This window comes from Euprymna scolopes, chromosome 32 (genome assembly GCF_053919585.1).
Source record: "Euprymna scolopes isolate OS-2025 chromosome 32, ASM5391958v1, whole genome shotgun sequence".
Classification (NCBI taxonomy): Eukaryota; Metazoa; Mollusca; class Cephalopoda; order Sepiida; family Sepiolidae; genus Euprymna; species Euprymna scolopes.
In genome coordinates, this window is record NC_136513.1 from 48,245,244 (window position 1) to 48,267,667 (window position 22,424).

Genomic DNA, 22,424 nt, shown 5'->3' on the forward strand with positions numbered 1-22,424 from the left:
TGCAGCTACAAAACTGCAGTTTAGTAAAAAAAAAAAAAAAAAAAAAAATTTTAATGATGAGAAGCATTTAGTTTCGAAATGACATGGCTTAAAGAGCTTTCTTTTTTTTTTTTTTTTTCTTATTGTTCTAATGGTATAATAAAGTTATAACTTTTATTCCGCATCTTTCATTTAGTGTGTGTATGTGCATATATATATATATATATATATATATATATATATATATACATACACACACACACACACATATATACATATTTGAACATTAGCGAGAATCTTTCTAGAGTTCTTTCAACTATCATCTTATCTGGAGAAAAATTGATAGCAATGAAAATAATATTACTGGTGAATATAGAGAGAAATGGGAGATGTTTCTTATTTTATATATTTAAGGTGCCAAAAGACGATTAAAATAAGCTATTTAATACAATAAACGAGTATAAGACGATTAAAATGGCACTACAAGGGAGAAAAAAAAAAACAGAAGCAGAGGTGGTCAAAGTTCCCCAAAGAGATTTAACGTTTTTAACAATTCCTTCTGCCGGCATATACTTGTTTGTTTATTTTAATCGTCTTTTGACACTTTACATATATATATATATATATATATGATATCCCCATTGCTCTTTATTTTCGACATTTTCATTGCTATCGATTTTTCTCCTGATGAGATGATAGTTGAAAGAGCTCTAGAGAGATTTCTGCTAATTTTCAAATGTGCTTATAAATTTTGTACATCCAAACATTTATTTATATATATATATATATATATATATATATATAACAAATCTTTATTAAAAAAAAAACAGAATTGCGTAAAACACATATGCATAGCACTGCTTCAATAGAATTTCAAAGATGTACAAAGTGATAATTATAACGTAGAAAATGTCACAAAGGCTGAATTTGTCTTGGCATCTTTAAGCCAGACCCTTTTTTTTTTTTTTTTTTTTTTTTTTTTTTTATACAAAGGGATCGCCACTTATCAAGGCCCAGAAGCCACTCGAGGATAAGGGTTAAAGAATGTACAGTAGTCAATGGGACAGTATCGTAGTAATCGTTTTGTTTTTTTTTTATATGCCTCTATCGAAGATTGAACTTTGGTCTTCCTGTTCATTAGTGAACACTTTTAATCCTCACACCCGGTTCAAGTTATGAATGAGGATATCGCCATATAAAGCGATAAGTGTCTTGCAAAAGAATTATGTCCAAAGATGAATATGCGTGCGTGCGTGTGTAGCATGTGAATGACAAAAAGTAATGGAAGAAATGAGGATTATTCAGAGTTAACTTGGCGTAGACATTTTTTTTTTTACAAGGAGGCAATACATAGAATGATATAAATTACATTTGTCAGTCTTAATCCAATATTTGAGTTTGTCTGTCACAACTATTACTGATATTTCTCCATCTTCATTTACCTGGATTCAAAGTCATTTTTTTTTTTATTGGACCTGCCAGCGTCTGTCTTGTTCAATTCTCACGCTTCCATGCAAGAATTTCCATTACAAAGGTAATGGAGAATGGGGAAGGGTAACTGTTTTTTGTTTTTTTTTTAACATGGAAAAGGAGTTAGTTCCCCCCCCCCCTTTTTTTTAACATGGTAGTCACCACTTATCAAGGCCCGGAAGCCACTCAGGGATAAGGGTTATTGCATGTACAGTAATCAATGGAACAATATCATAGTAATCGTTAGTAATGGAGATCTGATAAAGTGTCTTACTTAAGGGGCGGTTTATCAGGAATTTGTTTATGTGGGACTTGAAGACATCCAAGTTGTAATCAGGTGAGAAACAGGCAAACAGAAGAGAGTTCAACAGGCGTGCACTTCTAAGAAAGAAGCTTTGTTCATGGAATCTACGTTTTGGCTTTGGCACAGATAAAGAGTGGGGAAAATTACTGACAGTGGTTTCAGCTAGACGGGTGTTTTTTGTGAAAGATTGGCGAGGGGAGACGAGGGATTGGAGTTCAGACGAGCACCTGCCATGGAAATAACGATAGATGTCAACGAATGATTTAAATGTGCTTTTGTGAGATCATTGATGTAGATCAGGAAGAGAGTTGGGCCCAGGATGGACCCTTGAGGAACTCCAGCATTAATACTGTGGGCTTCTGATTTTTGCCCATCAACCACTACTCTTAGGAGTCTATCAGAGAGAAATGATTTAATAATTGAGAAAACATTTCCAGTTATACCGTATCTGGAAATCTTGTGAAGTAGGCCCTTATGCCATACCTGATCGAAGGCCTTTGATATGTCAAGAGCAATTGCCCTAGAAAGAAAGCCTTTGTCAAGAGATTAACTAATCCTATGAGATATAACTGTTAGCACATGGAGTTCTATCATTCTAACATTTACCATTATATCAAATGGGCCAGAAGAGTTCAAAACACTAAATAATCTGTAAAAGTTTCTATAGTTTTTCACCACAAAATGTAGGACGGAACGAGTAACATTTTTTTTTTTTTTTTTTGTTGAAAAATGGCCACCATTTTTACATTTAAGAAAAAAAAATTTCAAAATGAGTTATAGAATTAATCCTTTGGGTAATGTATAGACAGAGCTGCCAAGAAAAAAAAAATGGACACAGCATTCTTAGAATGCATCCAACAAGTCTTGTAACTGATGTTTATGACAATGATTTTATGCGAATTGGAGAAATAACAATGTTTTTACTTGTTATAAAGCTGGCTGACAATTTCAAAATTTAATGGATTTAAGTGTTATCGGTGAACAACCAATTCTTCAAGGTATGAAATCTGTAATTTATTATGACCATTGATCCATTATTCACAGTCAATTGATGGTTGGAGATGGAAATGTTTAAAAGATGGATTTCGTCATTTAATACAAAAAAAAAATTTTTTCTTTTAAGCAAAGCAAACTTTTCTTATAAACAATTATCTTTGTAATTTATATTTGGAGTAAGGATTTCTTTCAGTTTTTACATAAAACTCAAACTCGCCGGCCATTTTCTTTCTAGGTCGCTGTGTCTATGCACTACCAACTTTAGTTAAAATTTCATCACTTTGTACATCGGTCTGTCAGAAATAAATTCTTGCTCTTCCGTGCTTTTTATCTTTAGATGAACTTAGATTGAAGCTTTCATGTAGATGACTATAACTTGACAATATTGCATAAATTCTCATAGTCACTTGCTACATGATTAGATCAAGCTGTGAATTCTCTGCTACAAAACAAATTGATGTTGAATGAATGGTTGCAGATAATTATCAAATTCATTTCATAAAGGCAAATATGTGTGAGTTTTCTCCAAATCCTGTGTGATACTTTTTTTTTTCTTTGTTTTCGCTTCTACCGCCCCTGCCGGTCCCCCCCCCACACACACACACACACTTCCAACGATTTTCTTCTGTTTTTGTTTTTTTTTTTTTACCCACAATTTTCTCCCAATGTTTTGATTTTTTTTTTTTTTCACTTAAAAACAAAATAACTTTTCTTTGTCTTTTTTTTTCTTTTTCAACTTTATTTTGTAAAATAAAAGATTTTCTGCATTTGAAAAATCTTGCATAAGAAATAAATTCTAAAAAAAAGAGGCATTTTAAAATATTTAAGTAATTTTTAACTTTAAGTGAATATTCAGTTAAAACTGATCCCTCCCCTTAATTTTTTTTTTTATTATCTTTGTTTTCGCTTCTACCGCCCCGCCCTCGCCCTCGCCCACTCCCAACCGATTTTCTTTGTTTTTATTTGCCCACAATTTAAAATTTCACAATTTTCTCCTTCCAATGTTTGGATCTTTTTCATTAAAACACAAAATAACTTTTTTTGTTTTTAATTTTATCTTGTAAAATGAAAGATCTTTTATAGAAAAAAAAAAAAAAAGTTTCTAAATTCTTTAAAAAAATCTGTTTTAAAATATTTGAAGGATTCTTAACTTTGTTTAAGTGAATATTCAATTAAATCTGCCCCAATAAATGGTGAGTCAAAAATAGCCAAGTTGTCAAAAAAAGCTCTTTTTGTTCAAATGAAATGTTTAAATATTAATAAATTTTATCTGAGCTAAAAATGATTTGCTCACCATGTATTTATAAAAACCAAAAGGTATAAAAAAGAAAAAATTGTGTCCTGTTTTGATTAACACTTACACACATATATTAGGAAATATAATTCCGCTTATATATATATATATATATATATATATATATATATATAATAAACATACACTAAAAATCAGTAAATAGTATTTTTAAAATGTTAACAAAAAAAAATAAATGAATAAACATGGGCAGATAACTCCTCTCCTTCAGTGTCGGCCATCTTGTTTTATACTAAGATATATGATAGTTCTCTTCTGATGATCAGACAAAACTGCAGTAAAGTATTAAAGCTAATTGCATTTTATTACACGTTATGGATTCTTGTGATATATATTCACGCACACATTTGATTAAACAACAATGACAGCTGTCTGTTTCTTTTCTGATCCATCCTTTCATGTTCACGCGTCAATTATCTTATGTTTTGCTCAAGTATGAGAACAGGAACTCACCATATCTGCAGTTTTCAATTCTCATGAGTCTTCGTCAGGCATGTGAAGAATTAGAAAATTAAACATTTGAGCAAATAAACTCACCAAGCTCAATACGACTGAAGAGAGCATACTAAAATGCTTTTGAAACTGTTTTAATCAACGTTCTCAATGAATTCATCAATTTTAATTTTGTGACTCTTCACATGCCTAACGGAGACTCATGAGAGTCGAAAACTGCAGATACAGTGAGTTCCCATTTGCAGTTGAGCAAAAAATGAAATCATTGCCGCGCTAACACAAAAGGATGGATCAGAAAAGAAACAAAGTTGTCACTCTTGTTTAATCAAATATGCATAAAAAATGCTGCCCAAATATATATATATATATATATATATATATATATATGTATAGTTCCTTTTTTATATTAAAATTTCATTCAGAAAAATATAATTTTTTAAAACAAAATTTATTATTGGAACAAAGAATACAATTCTAAGTAATTTCCTTAGCGCATGGATTTTCGATGTATGCCCTTCTCCCCAGAGGAAAAGTCATTAGCAAAATCATTCCATTTTATTCAAGGATTACAATTCCATTTGGATACCAAAATCTCATATCCTTTCTTTGTTTCAACCCTTATTTTCTTTCTCTATGTCCTTTAAAAAGATTTAATCTTTAATATATTTTCTATATATGTGCTGAATAGCAAAATTATTTCAAACCAGATTTAATATTTTTGTAATGGCTTTTCCTCCAAGGAGATGAGCCTAGATCGAAAATCCATGAGTTATGGAAATTACTTAGAATTGTATTCTTTGTTCAATAATTTTGTTTGTTTGTTTTTTTTATTATATTTTTCTGAATGAAATTTAAATATAAAAAGACTATAAATTTTATTTTGCTCTATCTAGTATAGTGAGCTATTCCTTTTTTGACTGGGATTGTCTTATATAAAAATATTACCTCCTAAAAATATTTTTTAAGACTTGATACCACAGGATTCAATAATCTGTGATCCTATTCACTCCAGTATTCTGAGATATATATATATTTATAATTTGTATATTTTATATACAAAGTGAGTGAAAATCTCGAGCCATTGATCAGGCAGCTATTTGTACTCTTCCTTGACCAGATTTGTTGAAAAAAAAATTTCAACTGCCCAGTTATTTATGACTGTCTATATACTACAAACACCTCCTATATTTATATATATTTGTATATTTTATTTTGTTATCCATATATATATATTTATACATATATTTTATTTTGTTTTGGGAATTTGTTTTTATTTGTAGCACGTTGGTGGTCAACCTGCTGAAGTCGGTCCTGGAGTAAGTTAGGGGGTGACATGAGTGTCTTTTGATTTCTGTGTGTGTGTGTTTTTAAGATTCATTTATTTATGGGGAAAATGTTCTGTTCCCCTTTTCTTTTTTATTCGGAATGCTAAAAACCAACAAATCTTAACCTCATTTCTCTTTGGTGTTCGGCATGTTTTATCAAATTATAGTTGTCGTTATTTCTCCGTTTCAGTCGTGTGTCCTGTTATTACCAAACCAGTTTCCTTCACTTTTGAATAACAAACTTAATTTGCTCAATCAGAATTGAATGCTAGAACTGGCGACGAAAAGTCTGTAGAATTGTAAAGTTTGAGATAAAATGTACATCAGTCTATATAAAAAGTTATGGAGTTTGTCTGCACGTATGTAAATAGAAACATCTGATTGGTTGGCAAAAAAGGAATTAGCAGAATACTCATTTCTAAGACAGTAGTTTTTTTTTTAATGTGTGTGTGCGTTTTTTTTTTGTTTTTTTTTTTTTTGACAGTGTCAATAAACAAGTTCAAATCTCATGCAAGTCTATACAGCATAACTACGTTGACACACTGGTTCTCATTAGATCATGAAGTTAAGCATAATTGAGCCTGATCCATACAAAAATGAGTGATTATTTGGGAATACCAAGCGCTGTATGTACTCCCTGCTTATCTCAGCATTGTTTCCAATCATTCCGGAGTTGTCCTTGCCACTGAAATCAAGCAGTACCAACCCAGAAGAAGAAAGAGTGGTTAAGGATTGCACAAGCCTTGCTTCACAGATCTGCATGTGTCATCCATCATCCCTCCAAGGTGATCAGATGGTCCTCGCCATTTCAATGAATGGATGTCTAAGTTTAGAGGATTTTTTAAAACTGGATAGATGTTTTATAATTTTAAAGAAATTAATATAATATAATAACAGTAAAAATCAGAATATTAAAAAAAGAGTCTTTTATTTTTTTAACTAATCTTTTTCTGTATCAGGTTAATTGAATTTTAAAGCAAATTATTTTTGCTTAAAAAACATAAAAAAAACATAACTTTTGTAAATACAGTCATTTTCTTATTGAAATATTAGGCAGCCTATTCTTTTCCACAAATTATAAAACGGTAAAAACTAAAAGATGGAAATTGATATACCCAGGTACTGTACCAAAAACTTCTCAAAGAACCGGTATGCATTTAAACATAAAATAAAAAAAAAATTTAAAAAAAACAATGCAAATCAAATTCTGAAAATATACTTGACTAAAATTATCTCCCTTAAAACTTAATGTATTCAGCTGCTACCAGGGCAATTTAGGCTGTTATATTAGTGACTAGCCTGGGTGCCCAGCGTTGCCCTTGTGTTTCAAGGTGGGTGTTGAGCAAAAAAAAAAAAAAAAAAAAAAAAAAAAAAAAAAAGTGGTAGTAGGAAGGCTGGAACCTATACAGCGAAGGAGGAAAAGAACATGAAAAAAAAATGTGACGTCTTTGCTGTTGCGTCCATCACCAAAGCGGAAGTCACGAATGTTTAAATTAAGGCTAGTCAATTGAAAGGAGGGGATGACTGTCAAAAATATCAGCAAAAAATGTGACGCCCCTCCTTGTAGAAAAGTGCCCAGTTGAGGGTGAAGGAATTAATGTTTTTAGCCAATTTTTCGATATTTGTCGTCCAAAGGGTCGAGCTTCAAAACAATACTGATCTCATGAAAATCTGTCACCTCTGTAAAAAGTTTTTTGCAAGACATATAAACTTACATACATACATACATTTAAACAGACAGGTGAGATTTATATTAGTGATTAACTATACGTATGGTACACAACTCCTATTATATATCAAATTCAAGTGACTTATTCCCCTTTACTGATTTTTCATTTTTAGTTAATCATTTAAAAATGTTTCATATTTGCAGCCGTCTGGGCCAAACTAAGTAATTTTAGAAACAAATTATAACTTGTATAAATAAATTGTAACTAAGTATAATATTGTCAATAATATGGTACAACAATAACAAATGAAAATTGGCTCATCGAAAGTAAAGTTTTATTTGTCAGCATAAATTGTACCTTTTTGCTCCTCTTTCTGGTGACGGCTCTGACTTTGGCTGTTCCTGGGTTCTAGGTGCTCACTTGGTACCTGCTCACAAAAAAGTTGCCGCTCCGATGAAGACCGCAGATGTCTAAGGGTTCCATTCTGTCAGATTACTACTCGTCCCACGTTATTAAGATCATGAGAGCAATCGTTCGTGTTGGTCATCAGGGTTGTACCACTGGGGAGCAGAGATTATCTTTAAGCGAGAAAAATAAATAACAATTCAACATTTTTTTTGTTTTTTTTTTAAATAATTATTCAGAGTAAATGTTTATTAACATATTAGCAGTCGTCTGGGCCAGACTAAGTAATTTTAGAAATAAATTATAACTAAGTCTGCTACATTGTTAAATAACATGATACACCAATACCAAAGGAAGATTGGCTAGTCAAATCAAATTCTACATTTGTCAGCTTAAATGCTATTTGGGCCTGACTTTGAAATTTCGTCGAGATAACTTTACACAGGCCTTACATTATTTAAGTTTTAAGAATTAATCAATTTTTAAAACCTAAAGTTAATTTTTAATTTCTGCATTTGAACTAAAGTCAAATACATATCTAACGAAGGGAAATTTTCCTGAAATATTACACAACACAGAAATTCCACCCATATGCTGATGCAAGTAAGAACACAATACAATGTTATAAAATACAAAAACATTAATAAAAGATGAATCTACATAGCGCATTCCACCATCATGTCAGTTTGTGTCGATTCGTTACACATCCACATTGTGTTGCCTTCTATAAATTATCTTTTATGTACACACTCTACAATGTTTCAAGCAAACTATATTAATCTCTCATAACTTTACATATTCTATTATACTGTTATGTAATTTTGATCGCTTCATTCTAGATTTCTGATTGAGCACAACTATTTTGACTAACTCTCGGGTTTTTATAGGCAGTTCAAGTTGCAAACTAACCTTCGACTAATACACTGATTTACTGCCATCTCATTACATCATTTTCTTTTCTTCCATTTTCCAAATTATATTACAATTGGTTCTTGGAGGGACGGGATGGCTTAATTGTAACGAATGCAGATAATAAAATAGAAAAGCCAAACTTAAAGTTCTGTTACAATTCACTTATACTCCAATACATTGCGTACAATAAATATTATAGTTTGTCATTTAAAAAAAACAAAAAAAAAACCCTCTTAAAAGGGTTGACATGTCATAAATCGGACAAACCAAACCATTTTTTTTTTTTTTTCATACTTCATTTTAAAGTAATTTACTAGTCTACAGGCGTCGGTTATTTGCATTAAATTAAAGCTTGTAGCATTTTTTCAAACAAATTATTTTTACTTAGGAACTCTTGTAATGCATGAGGCAATCAAAGTATATTTTCAATTTCGTTTTCAATCTGAAGCCAGGTCCACAACGTCCCTCCAGTTTTGTTTCCATTGCATTCGAATCTCTCTCACTTGTCTGCTTCCAGTTCATTTTTGATCTTTCTCTTCCTTCTTTTGCCATCCAAGGTCCATTGGAGCACTTGGTTGGCAGTTCCCTCTGGGGTCAATTTTTAGGTACATCTGAGCCAACCTAGACGTCGTTTGCAGATTATTGATGATAATACTTGTTGGTTAATGTGATCTCTGACTTCTTGGTTGGTAATTCAATCGCTCCATTTAAGCCCTAGAATCTCCCTAAGGCATTTGAAATCAAACACATTTAATATTTTCTCTTGGCTGATTTTGAGATGCCAAGTTTCACTTCCATATAGAAGTGTGGGCAAGCTGTTATTAAATCTTAATTTAGATCTTAAAATTACAGTTTAGTAAAAATGTATATTTATTGCATTCTAAACATTTGCCAAATGTATATTTATTGCATTTTAAACATTTGCCAAATGGACATCTATTGTATTCGTAACATTTGCCAAGTGTACATCTATTGTATTCGTAACATTTGCCAAATGTACATCTATTGCATTCGTAACATTTGCCAAATGTACATCTATTGCATTCGTAACATTTGCCAAGTGTACATCTATTGCATTCGTAACATTTGCCAAATGTACATCTATTGCATTCGTAACATTTGCCAAATGTACATCTATTGCATTCGTAACATTTGCCAAATGTACATCTATTGCATTCGTAACATTTGCCAAATGTACATCTATTGCATTCGTAACATTTGCCAAGTGTACATCTATTGCATTCGTAACATTTGCCAAATGTACATCTATTGCATTCGTAACATTTGCCAAATGTACATCTATTGCATTCATAACATTTGCCAAATGGACATCTATTGCATTCGTAACATTTGCCAAGTGTACATCTATTGCATTCATAACATTTGCCAAATGTACATCTATTGCATTCGTAACATTTGCCAAATGGACATCTATTGCATTCGTAACATTTGCCAAATGTACATCTATTGCATTCGTAACATTTGCCAAATGTATATTTATTGCATTTTAAACATTTGCCAAATGGACATCTATTGTATTCGTAACATTTGCCAAGTGTACATCTATTGTATTCGTAACATTTGCCAAATGTACATCTATTGCATTCGTAACATTTGCCAAATGTACATCTATTGCATTCGTAACATTTGCCAAGTGTACATCTATTGCATTCGTAACATTTGCCAAATGTACATCTATTGCATTCGTAACATTTGCCAAATGTACATCTATTGCATTCGTAACATTTGCCAAATGTACATCTATTGCATTCGTAACATTTGCCAAATGTACATCTATTGCATTCGTAACATTTGCCAAATGTACATCTATTGCATTCGTAACATTTGCCAAATGTACATCTATTGCATTCGTAACATTTGCCAAATGTACATCTATTGCATTCGTAACATTTTCCAAATGTACATCTATTGCATTCGTAACATTTGCCAAATGTACATCTATTGCATTTTGTAGTGTCTGTTTAGACCTCTTTTTGTTGCAGGAGTGAATAATAAGTCCATAAGTCCTGAAGTATATCATAATTTGCTGGGATGCAGTGGTGGCGTCGTCTACATTTAAGGCAATTTTTCTTTTCTTTTTTTTTTTATCCAAATTCCTAATAATTCATCAGCAATTTTTTCCAGAGAAAATGAAGGGAGGAGGAGGGGGCAGATGAGAGCAAAGTTTAAAAAGAAAGACTTTTAATTTTTCTGTTTTGTTGTCCATGCTCCCCCAGGCAACACTGGATAATCATGCCAGTTACATAAAAAAAACAGCAATAAATTAAATATTTTTGAAATCAAGCAAACACTTATAAGTTTGATTCAGTAGGTTTTAATTATTGCTTCAGAATTGTTCTTATTTGGTTTGGTTCAAAATGGCTATGAAGTTGTGTTTTGATTGGGATTGGTGTTGTTTTTATTTATTTATTTTCATTCATGCACTGTCTGTATGTGTAACATCAACTGCTTTTAAATTTGACTGAAGTTTTTTCTATTGTAAACTAGCTTTGTGTTTCTGCTTTTAGTAACTCCTGTTTGTGTTTTATAATTTTTTATCTTTTCATTTTTTAAATTGTTTTATCCCTTTATTTTTTTTTAATAATAGTTTTACCCATTCATTTTTTTTTCAATAATAGTTTCGTATCTTCGTTTTTTTTTTATTATATATAATTATTTCATATCATCGTTTTTATAATTGTTTTATCTCTTAAATGAAAAAAATTCTCTCCTCGTTCAAATAGGGAGATGTTTTTTTTTTCCTGTCTTTTCACATTTTGGCTAAGTCTTTTTTTTTTTTTTTTTTCAATAATAGTTTCGTATCTTCGGTTTTTTTTTTTTTTTGGTTTTTTTATTTATTATATATAATTATTTCATATGGTTTTTTATAATTGTTTTATCTCTTAAATGAAAAGATGTCTCTCCTCATAGGAATTGGGAGATGTTTTTTTTCCTCTCTTTTCACATTTTGGCTAAGTCTTTTCTTTTTTTTTTTTTTTTTTTTTTTAATGGAAATTGCTCTAGATAAAGCATAAAACTACTTGATGTAAGGTGCTAACAAAAAATACCACTTCACAGTAAAAAAAAAAATTACACAGCATTTTAGATAGGATTCTGGGCCAGAAAACGTTTTTTTATTATATACAATTATTTCATATCATCGTTTTTTATAATTGTTTTATCTCTTAAATGAAAAAATTTCTCTCCTCATTGAAATAGGGAGATTTTTTTTTTTTTCCTCTCTTTTCACATTTTGGCCAAGTCTTCTTTTTTTTCTTTTTCTTTTTTTTCAATAATAGTTTTGTATCTTCGTTTTTTTTTTTGTTTTTGTTTTTTTATTTATTATATATAATTATTTCATATCGTTTTTTATAATTGTTTTATCTCTTAAATGAAAAGATGTCTCTCCTCATTGGAATTGGGAGATGTTTTTTTTCCTCTCATTTTGGCTAAGTCTTTTTTTTTTTTTTTTTTTAATGGAAATTGCTCTAGATAAAGCATAAAACTACTTGATGTAAGGTGCTAACAAAAAATACCACTTCACAGTAAAAACAAATTACACAGCATTTTAGATAGAAGGATTCTGAGCCAGAAAACAATTCTTTCCCCCTTTGTCAGAAACCTCACTGATCGAATGTGAGGACTAACGGACAAAATCATTGAAGCGAGCTATGAGGCTGGTGAAAGTAAATCCAAGATCCACTTTCTACTCACCTCAAATTATGGCTTGAAGTAAAGGATTAAATTGCACTGGGTGCAGAAGTAGATTAGTGAAGGGGAGTATTTTCGGTAAAATTTTACCTCCCTCATGCTGTCAACAGATGATCTATTTTTTCATTAAATTTAACATTAAACGAGTGAAATACCTGGATTTTTTTTAATTAATAAGAAAATTTAAACTTTAAAATGGAGGTTCACTTTATTATGTGCCCTTCATCAAAAAAATATATAGTTACAATGATAAAAATATATTCTGGTAGTTCTAAAAAAAATAATTTAAATATGTGTCAGAAAGTAGGTGATCATATAATCACCTAATAATGTAGAGTAATTAGCAAGGAGTCCATCAAGTACTATTTTCTTTTTTTTTTAGTATGACTCTACTGGAAATTGAACCTCAGTTCCCTTGTTCATTTTCAAAAATTTAAGCCGCTGTCTTAAATAAGCCAATTTTAGCAAAAAACAAAAACAGTAAATAAATAAAATAATTTAAGAAAAATACCAAAACAAATTTCAGTGTAAATAATTAACAATGATACACTAGAAAATCATATGCTTGGATATTTATGAATCTCATATAGAATTCACGTGTTAGCCCCAGTAAAAACTACTTGATTTCTTAGAATTTACTGAAGAAGCAAAATGAAAAAAAAAAAAAAAAAAATGTCTAATAAAATACTAAAAAATGAAGGTTTAACTCTGCATGTTCAAAATTATCTCCCTTTTGTGCTTTCATTTTTCTCCTTATTTTTCCCCCCAAAAATGTCACATTTTGTATCCTAATAAATTGGTTATAAATATTTTTAGACTAGCCATATAATGCCTAGCATTGTCCAGCATGCAGTAAAGTCATTTTAATTTTTATCTGTTTGCACATTTTTAAACTTAAGGTAGACTACTTCTGTTATATTCTGCAATTTAAAATCAGTTATTCCACTTTACTGATATTTTGTAACATTACCCACACATTTTATCCTCAGTTGCAAAGAAGACAAAGAATAAGAAAGTCGCCCTCCCCCCCGTGTTGTAACAGCAACAAAATGTATTTCCTCATTCTCCCTCCACGTGTCACTTCTCATTACAGCTGTGACATCTTTCTTCTCAAATGTCATCCATGTCTCTAACGTGTTTATCTCCTTTCACATGATCGTCTTCTCGAACATACTCTTGAACGTCATCCACGTTACTAACGTGATTATATTCTCGAACATGCTCTCTCCTTTTTATAGTCTTCTTTTTCCTGACTATGATGTCTGCTTGGTATTTGCGTATAGCCGTCTGCGCTATATAACAATTGTTTTTTTTTTTTATGTGATTATTTAAAGCTAAGTGGACAACTATGGTCGAGGGAGATCCAAAGGTTCCCCTTCATTAGCTGCTACACAGATCTAGGGAAGTACGCCACTCCATTCACAGAATTACTCCACTTGTTTTTGCTCCTCTACATGTAATGCTGAATGTTTAGCAAAGAGGCATCAAGTACAACTTAAGTTTTTAGTGTGACTCAACTTAGGATTGAACTTTAGTTTCTCGGCTCATTAGCAAGCATTCTTAACATTGTGCTGAATTATTTAAAAATGTATCATATTAGCAATCGTCTGAACCAGACAAAGTAATTTTTTTAAATAAATTGTAGGAAAGTACATTATTATATTGCTAATAACACATTGCAACAATAACAAATGTAAATTGGCTAATCAGAATCAAAATTTGATTCATCAGCTTAAATGCTATTTGGGTCCAACTTTGAAAATACAATACAATTTTATATGATTGATTTATGCAAAATAATTGCATTTGTCTATAGCCAATTAAAAAGGGGACAAAATATGACATTTGAACAATTTTTTTTCTTTTTTATAAAAAATAAAAATTGTAATTTTTTTTTTTTTTTGTCATGATGAATAAAATTCAGCCATCTATCGATAAAACATTTTTTTTTTTTATCTTGTCAAGACTCGGCTTTCTTTTTTTAATCATAAAAAAAAATACAGAAATAGTTTGAATAAGAAAAACTAATTTTTTTTCCCACTTGTCCACCATCATTTCCCATTCTGATACTGATGTTGAACATTTTTTTGAATGACTGCACATGATAGTCAGTCTCTAAGACAGACTAATTACGACCAAAAAATTGAAGACCTACTTCATGGCACCAATGAGGAAAGATGTTCTCTCTCCTGCCTCCGTCACTGAGCAAAGCTATTTTCACCTGAAGGTATACTGCTCCAAGAAGACATTCGACTTTTTACTTCATTTTTACTTTCTTCACTGCAAGACTGTCTTTGGCAACCTACCCCCAACAGTATCGATCATTTAAATAAATACAAATCATTGTTTATAAAAGGGTTTTGTTTTCCTTTCATTTGTTATAAAATATTATAGGAGTTGGTCTTACAGTCCCTGCAAAAATTGACTTCTATGTAACAACCTTGTAAATCTTTGATCAAGAAGTAAATTGAAATGAATCATTATAGTGCAGCTTTTTTGATTGGTTCAATTCTTTCTAGAATCGGGTACTCGCAGGATGTACCATATGAAGGTTGCTAACATCCATAATGAAAGTGGTGGTGTGGAAAGACAGAATTTGAACTTGGCATACTCGGGTCATCAATTGACATCGATATTTGCTTCACCACAGATGATCAATTCGGGTGGATGTATTGGTTTTGTTTACTTTTTCTTAAAAAAAAATGGTGACCTAGCATTCTTTGAGTTTTCTTCAGATTTCTGTTTCAGAATATTTTGATCGATTTCTCACTTTTCACATTCTTTGAGAATTACAATTTTTCTTCAAAAATGTTAATAAAGTTCATATTCTCTGAAATGTTTATTTTTTGTTTTTTGTTTTTTTTTTAACATTTAAAAAAAAAAATTTTATATCCATTTTCTAATGCAAACAATTTCTTCAACTAAAATTTCAGGATGTCCCTGGTCCGACTGATGAAGAACGTGAACAAGGAGATCGTTTGCGAAATAGTTTCAAAGATATTGCCGGAGATGATATGGAAATTGACGCTTTTGAACTGAGAAACATCCTTAATACAGTATTCACAAAAGGTTTGTAATAATTTTTTCTTTTTTTTTTTTTCTCACTAAATTGCGTTGTGAAACTTAAAACATTTTTTTAATCTGGTTTATGGTTTTAAATTGTTTCAAGATTTTGCATTCATACAAAAAAAAAGTTTTATATTTGTCACATTTCATAACCGTTGTTATCAGGTTAATAACAAACCAAAAATTATCAAATGACAAAGTATAACTTTATTTAACAACTTACAGATTAACCCTACCAGACCTGAGCTACTGAACCGAATCTGCCCCTGTGCCTGGCCTCCTGGGCAAAATTGTGAAATTCAGATATGGAGCTACAAAATTGTGACTCCGTCCCTTATTAACCATACCAGAATCTCTCCTATCACCTGGTTGAGTGATATGCCCCCTACTTTGAACACTTGGTTTTGATCTAGGCCCATTTGCATCATCAAAATTATCATCACTTTCTCTTTCGATATATTCATCATCACTGGCATTCCTTGATTCAGAAATATACTCCTGAACGAATTCACCTTCGTCTGAATCAGAATTTGTCACTTTATTCAATAGTCGTTGCATCATGAAACTCCTTCGTCTCGCTCTTTTACCTGTCAAAGTGCTTGGTTCGTCACTAGCTCGCTTCATGGCTACTTTAGTCTACAAAACAACTCACAACTCTGCCAAAACAAAGGAGAATGTTAAGCTTGCACTAAATCATGGTTAAGCAGCAATTGAGTAGCTATTTTTAACTCCCTGACAACAAAAATATGTGGGCGGAAAAATACTGGTTTATTGATAACTCTGTATATTGCATTTTCAGAAATTTCCGATATATCGGTAACTCTGTCTGGTAGGGCTAAATAATAATGTAGGAACTGCTGGATGCATTATGGTTAAGGTCTGTTATTGCAAGGGGCTTTTTGTTTATCTCTCAAACAATAATGACCACCGTTTCTAAGAGCAAATGACTCTCCCTTCTTTGATGTAAGGGAAATAAGTTTGTCTTTTAGATACTATTTTATTATTTTTATTTTAGGCTGAGCCCTTATCAATATTCCTGTTATAATAAACTAAAAAATACCTGTCTCAAGACAGGTAAAATTAATCCCTGAAAAGTACAGTTTTACACCACTTTTATGTGGCCTTACAAAGATTAAAATCAATATATATTAAATTTTATCTCTAGAATTCTTAATCCAATTTTGTATCGACATCCATTACATGAATTTTGATTCTAGGAAATTTCTTCAATTTAAAGTTTAAGCTTAAGGGATCTTAAGAAGAAATTGTCAACTGAAATTCATATAGGGTCCTATTACAATCCGTAAATGCTACCACCACCATTATTATTATTATTTGTACTTACTCACTTGGAGTTCTCACACAGGCCATTGTCAGAGATTACTCACTGACAACAAATTGTGGTATTCCCTGGAGTCTGGGTGACAACACGTCTCCCCAGATTTCCAGTATTCTCCACCTCTTTCAAATGACTTTGCGTTATCACAATAGCCGTTTACCATTGATTTCTCACTTGCAGCAGCCATTGATCTTCACTGGAATTTAGGTGGCAACTAGCCAAGGTTCCAGTTCTTTTTGCACTCATCCATTGGAGGTCTGGTTAGTGCTTTCTATCTTCTGGGTTTCCATCCTTCGTGACGCTTTATGACTATTTGTTGTAGTACAAGTCGTTGTCTATTATTATTATTATCATTATTATTATTATTATCATTATTAAGATGTTTAACAATATTTTAAATAAAATAAAATTTTTATCTTTTTTAATTTTTTGTTTGTTTAATTTTTTGTTTTTTTTATACTTTTACCTTTTTAAATCTTTTTTATTTTAGGATTTAAAAAAAAAAATTTTGTTTTTTATATCTGCTTATACAGATTTTAATATACTCATTGTGATTGCTATTTTCATAATGTTTCAGCTGATGTGACTTCTGACATTAAAGTTTGAACTTGGGGGAAAATAGGTTACCAAGTTCTGCATAAAGATTCCAAAATTCAAAAAATGCGCTCAAAGAACGTTTGTGGTTCTATCTGCTGAAACGTCATGATAATAATGATCAGGATGAGAAAAGAAATTGTTAGTATCCAACAATTATTTAAAAAAAAAAATATTATTTTAAATTTATTCTTTAAAAAAAAAAACATTAAAAGACATTTAAATTCAAAATATTTTTTTCTCTAAATTAGTACGAAGAGCATTCCAAAAGTAATGCCTTCTATTTTTTGTTCCACCCAAATGGATCAGAATGGATTGCAAATTACATTGTTATGTTGATTGAACTTATGCATTCATGACCTGAAAGTTTCATCTCTCTGCTGCAGATATTGATGGTTTGAGACTTTAAGAAAGTCATAGACATGCGTTAAAAACAAAAATGCGTAGCAAAATTGCATCGAGAATGGTGATGATTATGCAAAAAAATAAATTCTAGAGAACAAAAGGTTGCTCGTTTTAATGATACCACTCCGGTTTTTGTAATTCTTCAACTTTTTGAGTTTAAACAAAAATAGGAGGCTTTAGTTTAGGAATGATTCTTGTAATATTTTTGATGCTTGTACAGAATAATGGGTTTTCAAATAAATGCTTTTTAGGTATAAAAAAAAACAAAAAAAACTAGTGTGTACTTACCTGTCATGTCAAAATAAGTAAAAATTCCAAAACTTAAGAAAAATGATAGATCTGCTAGAACTAGTTTTTATAAAATATATATTTTCACATAGGAGTCATCAAGGCCAAGAGGCCACTTGAGGATAATGGTTAATGAGTGTACAGTAGTCAATGGGACAATATTGTAGTAATCGTTAGTAGTGGAAATTTAAAATTAGATTACTTAAGGGTCGGCTCATCAAAAACTTGTTTACCTTAGACTTGAAGACAACCATATTGTAAAAGCAGGCAAACAGAAGAAAGTTCCAACATATGTGCAGTTCTTAAAAAGAAGTTTTCTTCATGGAATCTACATTTAGGTTTAGGCACAGATAAAGAGTGGGGGAAATTATTGATAGTGGTTTCAGCTAGATGAGTGTTTTTTTGTGAAAGTTTGGCAAGGGGAGATCGTAGATTGGAGCTCAGATGAGCACTTGCCACATATGTATATTAGCGGTCCACCATTTTCTATTTTTAAATGATGGTTGTCAAGCATTATAATTATTTTGTCAGAATCCTAGACTCCCCTGGAACTCTTAGATGATAGCAAATACAATAAATCTCTATAATTCAATAACTTTTATTGGATCGAGACAAGAATAAAGACCCCAATCGACCGAGAAAAACAAAAGAACAGATTTCAAGTGACACCAGTTTTACCTTGACCTTGACCTTCACACACACACTGCATTTGTAAACAAATATAAAATAGCAGATGTGTTTGCATTTATTTTTTACTAGCCTGGATGCCCGGCATTGCCCGGGTATTTGGATGTGTATGTTGAGCAAAAAAAAAAAAAAAAAAAAAAAAAAAAAAAAAAAAGTGGTGGTAGGCCGGCAGGTTCAAACCCATACTGCGAAGGAGGAAATGAATGTGAAAAAAAAAAAATGTGACATCTTTGCTGTTGCGCCCATCGGCAAACTTCTTTCCTTCAATAATTACAAGAAACCTTCTCTACCACCAATAGCAATGGCTAAAGATTCATTAACTGAAAGTACTTCTTTTAAACTCCTCGGCCTAATGTTCACAGGAAACATGAGTTGGAACAATTACATTTAGAGCATTGCCAGGACCACTGCGAAGAAGGTAGACTCTCTCTACCGTGCTAGAAAGCTACTAATGCCCGAAAGTATCCTGTAAATCTATAAGGCCACCATTCGCCCATGAATGGAGTATTGCTGTCATATTTGAGCTGGTGCATCTGCTACTAGTCTCTCGCCTCTTGACAATGTCCAAAAGAGAGTCTCCAACCTGATAGGTCCTGAACTGTCATCTAAGCTTCTGCCTTTGTCCCATCGACGAAATGTTGCATCCCTCTACCTGTTCTACAAGTATTTTAATGGTGAATGCTCTAACGAACTGCAAGCACTTGTGCCCCCACGACGTAAATACCCCCGACAAACCTGACAAGCAGCTAAATCCCACCCCTACACAGTGGAGATCCTTAGATGTAGGAGAGCTTTCTACTCCAGTAGTTTCTTCCCCAGAACTGCTAGACTTTGGAATTCCATTCCGGCTCCCTGCTTTCCCAACTTTACTGACATGCAGAAGTTCAAGTGTAATGTGAACTGACATCTTGCTGCCCAACTCCCTACATAGTACACAGTAGATTATGCCCCCTACACCAAAGTGGCAATGTGCCTTGTTTGGTGTGAAAATGTAATTTAAAAAAAAAAAAACTGGAAGTGACAGAGGTTTAAATTAAGGCTAGACAATCGAAAAGAGGTGATGAATTTCGAAAATATTGGCGAAAAAAGCGACCCTTCCCTATAAAAGTGCCAAGTTGAGGGTGAAGGAATTAGTGTTTTTGGCCAATTTTTCAATATTTGTCGTCCGAAGGGTCGAGCTTCAAAATGATCGTGAAAATCCATCGCCTCTGTCTAAAGTTTTAGGCAGACATGCAAACATACATACATTTAAACAGACAGGTGAGATTCATATTATAGAAGATGTACTGCGTTTTTGAGGGCTTTTTTTTATATTTACAAAACTTTGTTTTTTATATACATTTACAACTTTTTAATAAAACTATTTAGACCAAATACAAAGTAACTTTTTAATGTTAGGAACAAAACATATTTAAATAAAATACATTTAATAAAATGGATGTTTTTAATAAAAAAAATATCAATTCAGAGTGCCTCACTTTGGGGAGCTTGTTCCTCCCAAAATGGGAAACCGTGGACTAGAATAGCATGTTTTTTCCTTATTTAAAAAATAAAATGCCAGCCTTTAAAAAGTTTTGTTTAAATGGTTTTATTAAAAAGTTTCAGGTTGGAGAGCTGTATAGTGTCAACTAAAGACTTACCTTTTTAAAAAGTTGATTTTTAAAGGTATTCTGGCATGTTTTGAATGAATATCTCTACTATTATATAAAAGGAACTTTAGGGGTTTGTTCCCTATGCATTCCAAAATGGCTGGGTGTAATTTTGGAAATTTTCCACAAGTGTACCTTATATGTCTGGGAGTGTTCTTAGATAAGTTTTGTACCGGAATGCCTCAGATAATTACTTAATTATCATGCCAAAAATAGTAATATATCCAAAAATTGCGAAAATTTATTAAGTAGAAAGTTATAGTTAAAAGTAATTTTTATGGAAAATTTGGATAAATTGCATTTTTCTTAGACGTTGTAAAGTAGACAATAAAAGTCTACACACAGGGGACATAACTCTGAACGAATATTTTAGATTATTTATTCATGACTGCAATATTTGTTATCTATAGCGGTAGATTTTTTTATTATTATTATTAAAAATACAATACCAGTTGTTCTACTCGATGGATTTTCGTAATTTTTGGATATATTACGATTTTCGACATGACAATTACGTACGTGATATTGTTTATGCTTAAAACGATATATTTAATAAAATGGATTCGTCAACTCTACCTTAACAAGTGCAAATGTGTTCATTTGAAATCTAATTATACTGTACAGGCACAATATTTTTTCTTAGGCTTATAAAGTAATTTTCTTTTTACTGAATTAGATTGTTTGAATTTAACTGTTGCAAATAATTTTATTTTCCTTTTTAATAAAAAACGAACTGCATACTCTCTCTCAGAGCTCCATCATATGATTGAGAACAGAACTTCCATTCAGAGATCGGTTTTCCCATTGTGTGATCACATATATAGTTTTGCAGATTATATTCTCATCCATTTTCTTAATGTGGCCATACCACCAAAGTCTACTGTTCTGCACGCGTCTTATATGAATATGCGTCCAGAACGACCTGATCAGCTAAATAGTTTTTGAGTTATTGACGCTTCTCTGACATAACTTTGGGAATTTTTTGTACAATATGAAGAAGTAAAGCCCAAATAAGACTTGGCTTATCCTGATGTTGCCAGGAGGATATATGTAGTTTCACCACGGAGTTATGAATGACTATCGTTTTAAAAAATGTAAACTTAGTACTGCCTAGGCAACTAGTAATACAAAAAGCATTATTCCACCATCTTAATTTGTTTTGGTTTGTGTCGATCCCTTACACTTTTGTATTATATTGCCTTTTCTATAAACTTAAATTCCCTTTATATAAAAAAATATTTTTCAATAACTGAAAGTGAAAAATCCGCAAAGGGGAATAACTCATATTTTTTATCATGAATTGTCTCCCCTAACAATTAAAATTTGATGGTATGGCAATATTGCAAGAAGAGAATTCTTGGGTTAGTAGATGTAGATATTTATTGGGTGGGTTTCTACCACCATTTTGTTTTATTCCTTATTTTGAAGTGAATATAAAGTCTTCAAAGACATCGTAGCCATCTTTTTTTGTTCGCCGGCAGTCTTCAACATTACTCGTTTTTCAACCAAATAAACATTTTACATTAAATAAAAACACTAAAAACATATCCAGTTAGGTAGAAAAGTAACTTATTTTGCCTTTGGTAACATTTATTTGTTATATATTTGTTTTTTGTTTTTGTTTTTTTTTGGGGGGGGGTGGGGGGTGCAACTTTTTCGAATCTCTGTGTGTAGTAAAAAAAACCCAAGTGCATGTTCAATTCACAACGAAAAGGCCGGAGGAAAAAATGAGGACTTGATAAAAATAGATTTGAGAGAAAGAGGTATAAATGAAACCTAGATAACTTTTTGAAATTGTCCAACACATGTCAGCTTAAACACGATGATGATATTGGAGTACTTTCTAAAGGTATCTTCAT

The 22,424-nt window shown here is 31.6% G+C and overlaps 1 protein-coding gene across 17 annotated transcripts in view; it reads left to right on the forward strand.

Moving 5' to 3' along the window:
* LOC145256322 (calpain-B-like) overlaps positions 1-22,424 on the forward strand; it is a 267,137-nt gene that overhangs the window by 215,799 nt on the left and 28,914 nt on the right. For 11 of the 17 annotated variants that reach the window (XM_080115058.1, XM_080115057.1, XM_080115064.1 and 8 more), the window contains 2 exons: positions 5,795-5,830; positions 15,471-15,606. In XM_080115058.1, coding sequence (XP_079971184.1) covers positions 5,795-5,830; positions 15,471-15,606 — 172 coding nt within the window. The remainder of the gene's footprint in view (positions 1-5,794; positions 5,831-15,470; positions 15,607-22,424) is intronic. The other 6 variants (XM_080115066.1, XM_080115067.1, XM_080115071.1 and 3 more) reach the window with 1 other exon arrangement.